A 13,570-nucleotide genomic window follows, 5' to 3' on the forward strand; every position below is an offset into this window, starting at 1 on the left:
ATTGGTGAAAGTATTTGTGTTTTAACAGAACAATTAAAGAGGACACTTGAATGGACAATTTACCAAAGTATGTTGTTCCCGATAGAAATAAGAATAAACGTTGACGGTCAATTTAATTAGACAACCAAAGGTATAATTTAAAAAAAAAATGAAAAAAAAAAATGAGAACCGCGCTTTCCCCTGGGGAAACATAATAAACTTGTAAGTAAAAGAAGATAAACTTATTTAACGCTATCACAAATGTTGAATTTTTAGTTTTCATCGATAGCGATGTTGGCAATGGGAATGCCTGTATGATAACAATCGTCGGTCAAATGGCAAGGTAAACAACTGATTTAGGGCGGCGGTGGCATCAATCGTTTTCGCTCCTGTCAGCTGAAAGCCCACGGTTGATGGTCGTTGATGATAATGTTCTTTTCCCAAGTTTCGTAATCAACATCTCACGCTATTTCCACTAATACTGATTACAAACAGCAACGTGGATACCGCTAATTAGTACGGTTTCCATTTTGTCTTGAAACTCAACAAGCCATGCGATGGAAATCTTAAATATGCCTGGAAAGATCATGTGCTTTTCTTTTAAAAATTAATTGGGTTGAGATGGGTGTAGAAGCCGTTGAGATGGACTTACAATACGGTAAGCTTTAAAATGATACCAAGTTGCTGTCAATTAAAAGGTCACGTGACGAGTTATTCACTTTCGGAAAAGCCAGTACAAGTGTGTGTGTTATTAAAACACGATGTTCGGGTGCAATTTTTCGATAGTAATTGCGTTGAGATGGGTGTAGAAGCCGTTGAGATGGACTTACAATACGGTAAGCTTTAAAATGATACCGAGTTGTTGTCAATTGAAAAGTCACGTGACGAGTTATTCACTTCCGGAAAAGCCAGTACAGGTGTGTGTGTTATTAAAGCACGATGTTGGGGTGAAATTTTTCGATAGTAATTGCCTTGAGATGGGTGTAGAAGCCGTTGAGATGGACTTACAATACGATAAGCTTTAAAATGACACCAAGTTGGTGTCAATTGAAAAGTCACGCGACGAGTTATTCACTTCCGGAAAAGCCAGTACAAGTGTGTATGTTATGAAAGCACGATGTTCGGGTGAAATTTTTCGATAGTAATTGCCTTGAGATGGGTGTAGAAGCCGTTGAGATGGACTTACAATACGATAAGCTTTAAAATGATATCAAGTTGGTGTCAATTGAAAAGTCACGCGACGAGTTATTCACTTCCGGAAAAGCCAGTACAAGTGTGTATGTTATGAAAGCACGATGTTCGGGTGCAATTTTTCGATAGTAATTGCGTTGAGATGGGTGTAGAAGCCGTTGAGATGGACTTACAATACGGTAAGCTTTAAAATGATACCAAGTTGTTGTCAATTGAAACGGCACGTGCCGAGTTATTCACTTCCGGAAAAGCCAGTACAAGTGTGTGTGTTATTAAAGCACGATGTTCGGGTGAAATTTTTCGATAGTAATTGCCTTGAGATGGGTGTAGAAGCCGTTGAGATGGACTTACAATACGGTAAGCTTTAAAATGACACCAAGTTGGTGTCAATTGAAAAGTCACGCGACGAGTTATTCACTTCCGGAAAAGCCAGTACAAGTGTGTATGTTATGAAAGCACGATGTTCGGGTGCAATTTTTCGATAGTAATTGCGTTGAGATGGGTGTAGAAGCCGTTGAGATGGACTAATAAGACGGTAAGCTTTCAAACGATACCACGTTGATGTCAATTGAAAAGTCACGCAACGAGTTATTCACTTCTGAACAAAGGATATTTACAGCATCTTTTTACAAATTTACGTGAGCGTTTGGCGCAAATTAATAGCTTTCAATGCAGCTAGAAATTGTTTTTGAGCAATTGGTAAAGATATTTAAATGATTTTATGTTATAATTTCCACTACTGAATTTTAAATCGAATTGGCAGACAGTTTCAGCCGGTCGAATTGGCAGATGGCGAATTGGCAGTGAATTGGCAGACAACTTCAGCTTGGTGGTCAGTTTTGTGTCTCCGATAGCAGAACAGAAGATTTCAAGTCTTGTATCATTTTTCAAGTTGATTTACCTGTCCATAAGCTTAGCTTACAGTATTAGGCAATAAACCACTAATTACTTCTCTCTGCTCCCGTGGAATTGGATTCGCAATGTTTGATTTGATTTCCATGATCCGTAGCACATTAAAGAAAGCTTCCATGATTGTCATTTGCCGAACAAAGACTCCATTATACTTGTCTCCACACCTTTGTTATGGCTGGAAGAATTTCTTTCAATGTTGACATCTTTCCTTTGGTGATCGTTTTCGTATTTCATCTAAACGGCATCTTCAATTTCTGTCTTGCTCTTTTAGAGAAATATCTGATTTGATCACTGCTGCATGTATACCAACGCAAAGCACTGTGAAACAATTCATTCTTCTTTATATTGCTTAATTGTAAAGAAGCATTACACAATTCACAGTGAAAAGAAGAGAAATAAATTCTCGTTTTTGCGGGCTGCTAAATTTAGAGAAACGAAATTTTAGATGTCTAGTTGACCCTTGTGTTTTCCCAGTCTGCTCTGCTTACAAAGTCGTTCATTATTCGGAATATCAGAATTTCAGTAGGGTTTCATCAGCACATTTATTTTTGATTTTTTTAGAATAAACCTGTATGCTGTCGTGAAGAATTTGGAATGTCGAATTCAAGTAATATTTTGTGTGGAGCTTCACCATGAGAAGCATTTCGAAATACAACTGTTCACCACTGTTGTCTGTGAGCAAACTTTGTACAAGGTCAATGTATTTGAGAATAAGCAGGAACAGAATCTTTGAATTCGTATGTTTCGGCAATTTCGGTTGTCTTTCAAAACAGAGTAAAAACGGTTCCTGACCGGTCAGAAATTAGCTTCGCTGTTATCGTTTTATAAAACCAATTGTTACAAAGCTAACGAAACAAGCGAATTTCATGGCAGTTATCATTATGCTGGTTTGCACGCCAGAGACGTGGTCTGATACTTTAAAACAAGAAAATTATCAATCCTTCTTAGTTTTTAATTTCATAAAATGTAAGATCTTTTACAAGTTCTGAGAAAATCTAATCTTTCTTTTGGTCCCATATATTACTAAACCGTAAAATTCTGAGTTTTATTTTATCTGCAACAAGACACTTTTTAAGAATAATAGCACAACTACTGTTCGGATGTATTACTCTAAGAGTAAAATTCGGCCCGATTTGAGCCGATTAGACGAGTTTCGGTCCCGCGATTCACATTCCACGGGCTGGCATCAGACAAGTCCAAAGATCACAATGCGCCGATTAAGACGAGTTTCTGTTGCGCTATGCAGATTCCATGCTTTTATTTACGAGGGTTGGCATCAGACAGGTCCACAGATCACAATGAGCCGATTAAGAGTGCATTTTCTGCGGATAAGCAAACAGGTATAACTTTGGGTATAAATCGCAAGAATTAATTGTACGATATGATCAGTATTTCCTGTACATATATGAACTTGTGGCAGATCAGGCCAGATCAAATTCATGACATGTATAACATTACACGCGTCACGCTACTTGCGTTAAATAACGAAGCAAGTTGAATCACTCGAAGACGGATCACCTACAATTCATTCTCGCTGACTTGTTTTAGATTCCTTTGGTATCAATATCATTTCAACCCATGAAATAAGGTAACTAACAACAAACTTAAGATTAAAGTTGGTTTTATTTTAATACAGAGCCGTGTAAACATTCTTGAAAAGGAATTCTAACCCAGTGTATGACAATCTGTTTTTGGAAACATTTTGATGAAGGGTCGTAAATACTCGAATTCAACCCCGACATGAGAAGAAATGGGGGATCATAATGAGCCGTTAAAAACTAACATCTAATGCGCACTTTCCGTGAACAAGAAAACAGATATAAATCACAAAATTAGTATTGAGCAAAGGTCAGATTGGGCTAGATCGAGCCTAATCAAAAGTGAAAATGCGCTCCTGTTTTCTTTAGTTAGCATTGCACGCGGGTTACACTTTTTTGGTGCAGCAGTGGATTTCTTCGCACTCTAAAATAAGTGACACGAGGTTGCCCGAAGGGCCTTTGACTACTTTCAGTTTCAGTTGAATGTCAAGTTTAACAAGTTTTTTCATGTATATGTACATAAGGAGTGTTTCTTAACAGAACTGTAGTTTGTGTGCAAAATTTACACAAGGTGGATATACTTTTTGGAAAAGCAGATTAGCATGCTTCGTTAATTTCAGTCGCCTGGCAAAAGATAATTGGATAATGGTTCCTAGCACTGCAATGCAAATCTAAGGAATACGGGCGTACATGTTCCTAGTGAAATGAGAAAGCGCATGAAAGCGCGAGCAGTTGCTAATTTTTTTTCGTACTCGTGTTATTTGCAAAATTCTTTGATTGAAACTGCTCGTACAATTTGAGAGAATTTTCGAATATCACTCGCTTTGTAAACCCTTCATTGCACTTTCAAACTCCCTCAAAAATACTTTTATTGTTGCTCATTTTTTAAACTCCAAATTCTGCATATTTTAATTACGATATCCAGTGTAGGGTTATGCTGATGTAAACAAAGATGAAATTTTCTTCTTTTAATTTCCTGGGCCATATTTGGTTTGGTTGCCTGCTGTTCATGGCCAAGTTAGGAATATTACATTGTATATATCAGTGCTATACGAATGCCAGGGGTATGGGGCCGGGCAAGGGGAATAGAGGGACGGGAAAACCAGTAAAAGGCATTTACTGATATTGACTTAGTCGAAACACCATTTATTCCCCACCTTTTATTTTGAAACACGACCCAGTACTACTTAAGGTTATAAATAAATTGCCATACATTTTCAATAAAACACCACCAATAATATACAGTCAAACCTGTATTAAGAGGACGCCATATTAAGCACCCTCTATTAAGGTGGTATGGTACCCTAAACTATGGCGATGTTCATGAAAAATTCAATTTCTTGGAAATACAAGACTTAAGACCCTTGAGGACTTGTCAAAAACATTTTGAAACGATCTTGCCGAATTTCCTTCCAGATGAGTGTGAAATTTAAGGAAAGTACACAGTGGTATAAGTTTTTTCACGTGGCAACGGCCATAGCAACGACTGTTTACTATAAGAACGTGACCAAAAATATAGATTATTTTTAACTTATATGAACGAAACTATTTAGAAAAAACTTTTAAGACATGCACAACTCGATTGGTATAATTATTTGTGAAAAGCTTTGCCTCAAATTGCCATCACAGGCTCATTCATTTCCCTTATGACAAGGAATATTTCCCACAACTGCGGTAACTTTTTACAAAATAGAACAACCATTGCACCCCCTCCCCCGAGATCCAGTCTGCACCCCCCCCCCCCACTATTTGTGGCTCGTTAAATGCTTAATACCTCGTGTAAAAAACTTAAAGTGCATTTTTCTCAAAAGTTTACTTTTGTACCGAGTGACTTCGCGCCAACATTTCTACTTTGCAAGGTTTTTAAGTAGAATTTCTGAAACTTGGGCTCATGAAAGACCAATAGTGTCGTGATGATATAAACCAAAAAAATCGTAACATTTTAAGGTCTGTCACGTGACATGAGATGATTTGTCCACTGGGTGTGGTAAAAAATAAGGTTATTTCCAAATAAAGCTGTAAAAAGCACTGAAAATAAGAGTTAACTGTCAAAACTTAGGTTCATATCACAGAACAAAACAAAAACTTACATGATATACTTATTTGACAGTCAATTCTTGTTTTGTAAAAGAGCAGGAAGTGTTGGCGTCAATACTATAAAACACTACTTCAAAAGGCTGTGGCTGGTTTCCATAGCAACCATTTTGAGTAAAACTTTAGAAATTTAATTTCTCTTCTTGAGTGCAATAGCACACAATTGATATTTCTTCACCATATTTAAACAAACTTTTTGGTCCATATTGAGGGTACCATACCACCTTAAACGGACAGCTGTGCAAGTTCCATTATTCTTTTCCCACATTTACTGTAAAAAATACCTTTATTCAACCGACACCTCTATTAAGCGGACGCGGACACCTTAAACATGACATTCCTGTTGTTACAAACCTGTATCAAACGGACACTGCCAAAAGAATGTATGGTCGTTTTTTGTCCACGTTTTAGGATATCGGTCATTTAAATTTGCCAGCAAACTGAGCTGTGACAGAAATGCAATATTTTGTTATTCGGCTTTGTTTTTACAGAGCTTTTGTTTTTGTTTGATTTTGTAAACCTTTCATATGATTCAATCGATATAGATGCTGTTACTGTATATTAAATTGCTTCACCTCATGTACTTGTCATTGTTTACGGAAATACGGTATTTCAGAGTTATCGATCGTTCACGAGAATGTTATTTGTCCCTTTCAAAGTCTTTTAATACTGACCAATATCGATATGACCCTTTTAAGGCGAATTCTGACGGAACCTGTTTTCAGCGGACACCATGTATTAAGCGGACACTAGCTAGGGTCCTGAGAGTGTCCGCTTAATACAGGTTTGACTGTAGTCACGTAAGACTTTGGTAATGAACCATCACACCTTTTTTTTTTTTCTTTGATTTCAAGTTTAATAGGTGTATAGCAGATAGCTGAGAGCTGACACAAGTCAACCAAATACGTCACAATAGTACACGTACATAAAAATTATCAGACAAAGTGGTGACGATTGCGGCCAAGAACTTGCTTGCAAGAGTCACATTAATTCTAAAAAAGGCCTTAAATACCGCAACCAACAACTTAGCATTGCCAAAGAACTGGGGGACAGAGCAGCAGAGGGACGTGCTCATGGAAATCTTGGAAATGCTTACAACAGTATGGATGATTTCAAAGAAGCTGTAAAGTACCACAACCAACGTCTTAGCATTGCCAAAGAACTGGGGGACAGGGCAGAAGAGGGACGTGCTTATGGCAATCTTGGCAATGCTTACCACAGGCTGGCTGATTTTAAAGAAGCCGTAAAGTACCACAACCAACGTCTTAGCATTGCCAAAGAACTGGGGGACAGGGCAGGAGAGGGACGTGCTTATGGCAATCTTGGCAATGATTACCAGAGTCTGGGTGATTTTAAACAAGCCGTAAAGTACCACAACCAACATCTTAGCATTACCAAAGAACTAGGGGACAGGGCAGGAGAGGGATGTGCTTATGGCAATCTTGGCACTGCTTACCGGAGTCTGGGTGATTTTAAACAAGCCGTAAAGTACCACAACCAACATCTTAGCATTGCCGAAGACCTGGGGGACAGGGCAGGAGAGGGATGTGCTTATGGCAATCTTGGCAATGATTACCAGAGTCTGGGTGATTTTAAACAAGCCGTAAAGTACCACAACCAACATCTTAGCATTACCAAAGAACTGGGGGACAGGGCAGGAGAGGGATGTGCTTATGGCAATCTTGGCACTGCTTACCGGAGTCTGGGTGATTTTAAACAAGCCGTAAAGTACCACAACCAACATCTTAGCATTACCAAAGAACTGGGGGACAGGGCAGGAGAGGGATGTGCTTATGGCAATCTTGGCACTGCTTACCAGAGTCTGGGTGATTTTAAACAAGCCGTAAAGTACCACAACCAACATCTTAGCATTACCAAAGAACTGGGGGACAGGGCAGGAGAGGGATGTGCTTATGGCAATCTTGGCACTGCTTACCAGAGTCTGGGTGATTTTAAACAAGCCGTAAAGTACCACAACCAACATCTTAGCATTGCCAAAGAACTGGGGGACAGGGCAGGAGAGGGAAGTGCTTATGGCAATCTTGGCACTGCTTACCAGAGTCTGGGTGATTTTAAACAAGCCGTAAAGTACCACAACCAACATCTTAGCATTGCCAAAGAACTGGGGGACAGGGCAGGAGAGGGAAGTGCTTATGGCAATCTTGGCACTGCTTACCAGAGTCTGGGTGATTTTAAACAAGCCGTAAAGTACCACAACCAACATCTTAGCATTACCAAAGAACTGGGGGACAGGGCAGGAGAGGGATGTGCTTATGGCAATCTTGGCACTGCTTACCGGAGTCTGGGTGATTTTAAACAAGCCGTAAAGTACCACAACCAACATCTTAGCATTGCCAAAGAACTGGGGGACAGGGCAGGAGAGGGACGTGCTTATGGCAATCTTGGCAATGCTTACCAGAGTCTGGGTGATTTTAAACAAGCCGTAAAGTACCACAACCAACATCTTAGCATTGCCAAAGAACTGGGAAACAGGGCTGAAGAAGCTCGTTCATGCTTTTGCTTAGGACGCGATTTTGAATTGTCAGGAAATTTGCAAGTAGCTGTTGATTATTACCGATCCAGTGTAAAATTGATCAATGACACGAGGGCTCTCCTTCAGTCCGAAGATGATTGGAAAATATCTTATCGTAATTCCTGCCCTGACGCTTACACTGCTCTTTGGAGAACTTTGTTAAGGCTTCAAAAGACTGCTGAGGCTTTGTGTGTTGTCGAGCAAGGACGAGCACAAGCCTTAGAGGATCTTATAAACGAACAATATGGCTCTAAATTGTTAACGATTGGCTCACCTGAAGATAACGTAACGATCGCAAGCATGTCAAGTGGTATATTCATGCAAACACTGGTGTTAGCACTAGAAAGTAACAAAATCCATTTCTGGCTACTTAACAAAGAAAGGGAGGTTCAGTATAGGAGGAAAGAAATAGAAGGCGAAGATGCTGTTACCTTCTTAGAGTGTGTCACAAAAGATGTTTTTAAAGAGTACAAAATTGATGGAAGAGTTGCCTGTGAAAATCGTTCCCTGGATGAGCAAACAAACAAAATTTCTCCCAACAAAGAATTCACCGAGAAAAGAGAAAAAACATTAGCCTGCAACAACAATTCTTTGCGCTTCTTTCATAATTGTATCATTGCCCCCATTGCAGACTTACTTGAAGGCGACGAATTGATCATTGTCCCCGACGGTCCATTATGTTTGGCTCCGTATGCTGCATTTTTAGATGATAAATTCAAGTATCTAAGTGAATCTATCAAGATACGAATTCTTCCCTCGTTGACGACTCTGAAACTGATCGGGAACTTTCCTCAAGACTACCACAGAAGCAGTGGAGTATTGCTCGTGGGAGATCCATGTGTTGAAGAAATTCGAAACGACCAAGGCGAAGCCATTTTATCGCCCTTGCCATATGCCAGAGAAGAAGTAAAGACGATAGGAGAAATGCTCGGTGTCGTACCTCTCACTGGAAATAAAGCAACTAAAGAGGAGGTGCTGAAAAGAATCGGTTCAGTTGCCTTGGTACACATTGCAGCGCATGGCAATATGGAAACTGGTGAAATTCCTCTGGCTCCGAATCCCGCACGAATCTCCAAGATCCCTGAAGAGAAAGATTTTATGTTGAAAATGGCGGATGTGCGAGCGGCGAAGCTGCGTGCAAGGCTAGTTGTGCTAAGTTGCAGTCACAGTGCACAAGGTAAGGTTACACCTGAGGGTGTGGTCGGTATTGCAAGGTGTTTCCTGGGTGCTGGTGCTCGCTCGGTTCTCGTGTCACTCTGGGCAATTGATGACGAGGCAACAATGGAGTTTATGAAAAGTTTCTACAGGCGTTTGAGTCTTGGATGTAGCGCAAGTGTAGCTGTTCACCGGGCTAGGATGTGTCTAAGAGAGTCAGAGAAGTTTGGTGCGGTAAAACACTGGGCTCCGTTTGTTCTCATCGGCGATGACGTGACCATAGAATTTGAAGAAAGCCAGGGAAAACATCGTGAGTAAACCTTTTTTCTAATGTTTAAGGACACAACATTTATTTTTAGTTTATAAAAGTGCTAATATAAAAGTTGTTAATTATTATTCTGAACAGCGTCCTTCATGGAAGTGCAAAGTGAGCAGCTCGCGAATGCTTGTGCCATTACCTAAGTGCGTGCAGTTCTTTGATCATTAGAGATTTTGCCTTTTTTTCTCGCCAAAAGAGAAATTTTATGAAAAAAATAGTACGGGTCCAACACAACAATTAAAAGCACGCCCTCAACTGATACATGTTTCCGTTGTACGAATTCAGACGATCTTTACACCTGCTTTCAGTGTTACGTGCATAGGCGACATCGTTCGACCATCTTTCGACATGTAAACGGCTGAAAGATCGTTTAACTGTATAACTGGCAATTTTTCCGGTTTTTAGCGGAACAAATAACCAATATCCTCAACCTGACCTCAAATGAATGAAGGAGGTTGTGGACTTGTCAGGTTTCTCCATTTACGGGATAATTGAAACGATTTTAGTGTTGTCGGTCGGTTGTCAATGGTGACTTTCGGTAGAATTGGGCCACTACCGCTCAGTAAATATTTGAAAGATGTAAACATTCAAAACAGTCAATTTATTTCTCACAGAACGTTTTCTTGATACTCCTAGCCTTAGTTTGATGTCAAATAAATCCATCGTTTATAGCTAAAAGTCGAGTTCGATCGTAAAGAAACCAGTTGTGGTTACATTTTTTACGTAGGCCAGGTTACATAGCATGTCGGGAAATGGCATGTTGAAAGACAGTCGCTATGCAAGTAACAGGGAAAGTGGGTGTGAAAAGAAACCAAAACTGTCTGGACGAAGTCACGCGTGATCTGCCATCTGCGCGCGCAACCTGAACATGAAACATGAAGTCTATTTCTCTACAGATGTACTTAAAGCAATATTGTGCGTAAAGCAATCCGTGTTGCTATCGAATTATAGAAACACTCGTGAAAGTTTGAGAGAACTGGAAAGAGCTGTGGAAACATTAGCCTGTCGGCCTTTGTTCCCACAACATTTTTCGTTCTCCGACTTCTTTAACTCGATAGAAACACGGTGCTGTTTGACAGAATTCTTGGTCACCATTATTTTGTCAATAAAAGGTAGTTTTCTCATTTGTCTTTCTGTTTCAGATGCTGAATGATCAAGAAAAGAGAAAGCTCCTTGGTAATTAGTTACCTTATAACATGATATTTTCGCGCCACGTTAATTTCGCGAAATTAAAGGGACGCGAACAATAGGTGTCCCGAACATAACATGACGCGAAAGTTAAGTGACTCAAATTATGTTACTGTTGACATATAGTCCAGCAGTTGCGCGTTTGTTAATTTTGACCTTATCATGCCTTTGATATCGATTAAGTCGGTTTACTAAATTGGAGGACATGTTTAAGTAACATTGTTAAGGAAATCAATGGGGGTTACTCGAAAACGCGAAGTTTAAGTGATTCAAAATACAAAATTTTCGCAAAATCGCGGAATTTAGGTGTCGCGAAATATGCGCACCTCAAAAACGCTAATTAAACGTGTCGCGAAAATTTCATGGAATAAGGTAACGTTTTTTCTGTATCCTTTTTTCCAATGTGTGTATGATATGATGCTACAAACCAACCAAAAGCTAATCTTTTGCTACATCGTTATATGTTTCCAAACAGAGAACAGTTGCTGTCAGAGCAAAGCTCGATGGAAAAAGTCATGTAAGCTGAAGTTGATCCGTTCTCTTCCAAGGAAAGAGCTGTTAAATCCAGAGGTCTTCTCTGCCTGAGAGTGGACAATGAGACTTATTCAAGTACTTTTACTGTATTTCTGTTTTCGTTGCAAATCGTTGCCAAAGCAAGTTCCAGATTTGGACAAGTTTTAAGTAAATCAATTTTACTTGTTGTGTAAGTGTAAAATACAAAGAAAATAGCAAATAGTTATTAGTTGCTTTGAAATTGAAAGGTAACCCAAAATGGGATAATTTTAATTCTCGCGGGACGTGATGAGAAAGCTTAAGTTAGATTTACTTGCCATTTCCATTTTCTAGAATGAAATTATAATTTAGAGTCAAGTGAATAGTGTTTTGTTATACCTTCCAACTAAATTACGTTTTCCGATTGGAGGAGAACGTTTCACGTCCCGTGGGTCAAAACTCACTAACTCCCTAGGGCGAACAAAACTCATTAACTCCCTAGGGAAACAACAACTTGAACTTTCGACTCGCACGTGATCAGGTCGTGCACCTTGAAACGGCCGCAAATTTGTGTGCCAGTCGGCCTGATGTCAAATCAGGCAACGTTTCTCACTAGAGAAGGCATTCATTATTCAAGAAAAGGGATTTTTAATTCGGCAAAAACATATTAGATTAACAAAGGGGAAAATTTGAACATTTTGTGTCTTCAAGCTTTTAATTTGCTGCCAAAAATAGGTCGCCCGCGTTCGGCCATTCGTCAGGTAGGAAGATAATTGTGTCATTTACAACAACATATGCTGTTCCTCGTCAAATCAAATCTTGAATTCTCGAGTTAAGCATTAGAAGAAGGCAAAGCAACTTAAGTATTGTCTTTAATTTTGTAGACTGCGAAGAAAAAGACTGTTATCGTGTCGTTTCGGTAGGACAGCTGGGTTTGACTGCCGCTCATACTGCAATCACAGCCACCGTAAGCGTCAAGCAAATCATTTTTTCGCAGTTTTTTTCTATTTTTCATTCGGGAGGTGTGACAAAACACTTAATGACTGGCCCCTCAGGATACAGTAAATTTTGTTTCCCTTCGACTCTCAACATCGAGGGTCTCGGGGAAAAAAAACTCACTGTTTCCGTTAGGCTGGTCGTTAAGAGCTTATTGTCAGTCGATTGTGTTATAAGTCAGGTCCTTTGAAAGTGATTGGTCATTACAGCCGTGCACTGCAATGGGAAATCCACTGGGGCTAAGTTATATAGTAATGTCGCTTTTAGTTAAAGATTTAGTTTACTTCTTTTTTTAATTTCTAGCGTCTTAAGTCTAAACACAGGTCTTTATGTTTAAGAAAACATCGAGATGTGTTTTTGAGAATTTCGTTACTATTATTGCTATTAATATTGCAAATATTGTTACAGAATTAGAATTTAATTCAGAATTATAATTTGATTTATGTTCTGTAGAAACGTCTCGTACGGAAGTGATTATTTCTTGTCAATTTATCTTTGCTGATATTGTGTGTGATTATTGTAATAAATCTGCATATGGAGGTTTTTAGATGACAATGGAGCTTGTATTGTATTGCACTGGTTATTAATTATGTGTCATATTAAAACCGTATTGTTCTCGCGTTTTGGTTCGTTCTTACGCATGATCTATTGGAGGACAGACGTATAGATGAAGTGCTTAAATGTTTTCGTTTCTTTATTTTATAAAACAAATCGATTCCACGTTGCCATGCGTCTGTTCAATAATAGATCACAGATGACGTCAAAGTGTGGTAAGAACATCAGTGACACACTCACCTTATGGTTCGTGTGCCGCTTTTTTGTTGTAGCCTTTACCACATTTTGATGTCATCTGTGATGTATTTTACTGAACAGACGCACAGTAATTTAGAATCTATCTGTTAAATTGATTAAAATGCTGAAGAAGTGAACGACTACTGTAATTCAATGACTGGGGCACCATCCAAAGTGTGCATTCATTGTAATACTATTTTCATGAGGCCTTTGATTTAAAATGATCAGTAACCTTTGAAAGTCAACCAGTGAAAACTTATATCATTGGAAATTCAATCTATCCATCTATAAATCTATCAATCAATCATGCAATCATTCACTATAATCTATATATCACAATGATCTATATAGTTTGAATTAGAGATGAAAATGTATTTTTAT

At 39.0% G+C, this 13,570-nt stretch overlaps 1 protein-coding gene across 10 annotated transcripts in view; it reads left to right on the forward strand.

Moving 5' to 3' along the window:
- LOC149114165 (uncharacterized) overlaps window positions 1-12,952 on the forward strand; it is a 60,279-nt gene extending 47,327 nt beyond the window's left edge. For 8 of the 10 annotated variants that reach the window (XM_089287553.1, XM_089287552.1, XM_089287554.1 and 5 more), the window contains 3 exons: window positions 6,569-9,712; window positions 10,864-10,897; window positions 11,385-12,952. In XM_089287553.1, the coding sequence (XP_089143679.1) occupies window positions 6,817-9,712; window positions 10,864-10,874 (2,907 nt within the window). In that variant the 5' untranslated portion in view covers window positions 6,569-6,816 and the 3' untranslated portion in view covers window positions 10,875-10,897; window positions 11,385-12,952. Of the gene's footprint in view, window positions 1-1,580; window positions 1,706-3,403; window positions 3,423-6,568; window positions 9,713-10,863; window positions 10,898-11,384 lie in introns of those variants that run through there. The other 2 variants (XM_089287559.1, XM_089287558.1) reach the window with 2 other exon arrangements.
- Window positions 12,953-13,570: the final 618 nt, after the last annotated feature.

The sequence above is a fragment of the Orbicella faveolata genome, unplaced genomic scaffold (genome assembly GCF_042242905.1).
Source record: "Orbicella faveolata isolate gen_17 unplaced genomic scaffold, um_ofav_v1 contig_14, whole genome shotgun sequence".
Taxonomy (NCBI): Eukaryota; Metazoa; Cnidaria; class Anthozoa; order Scleractinia; family Merulinidae; genus Orbicella; species Orbicella faveolata.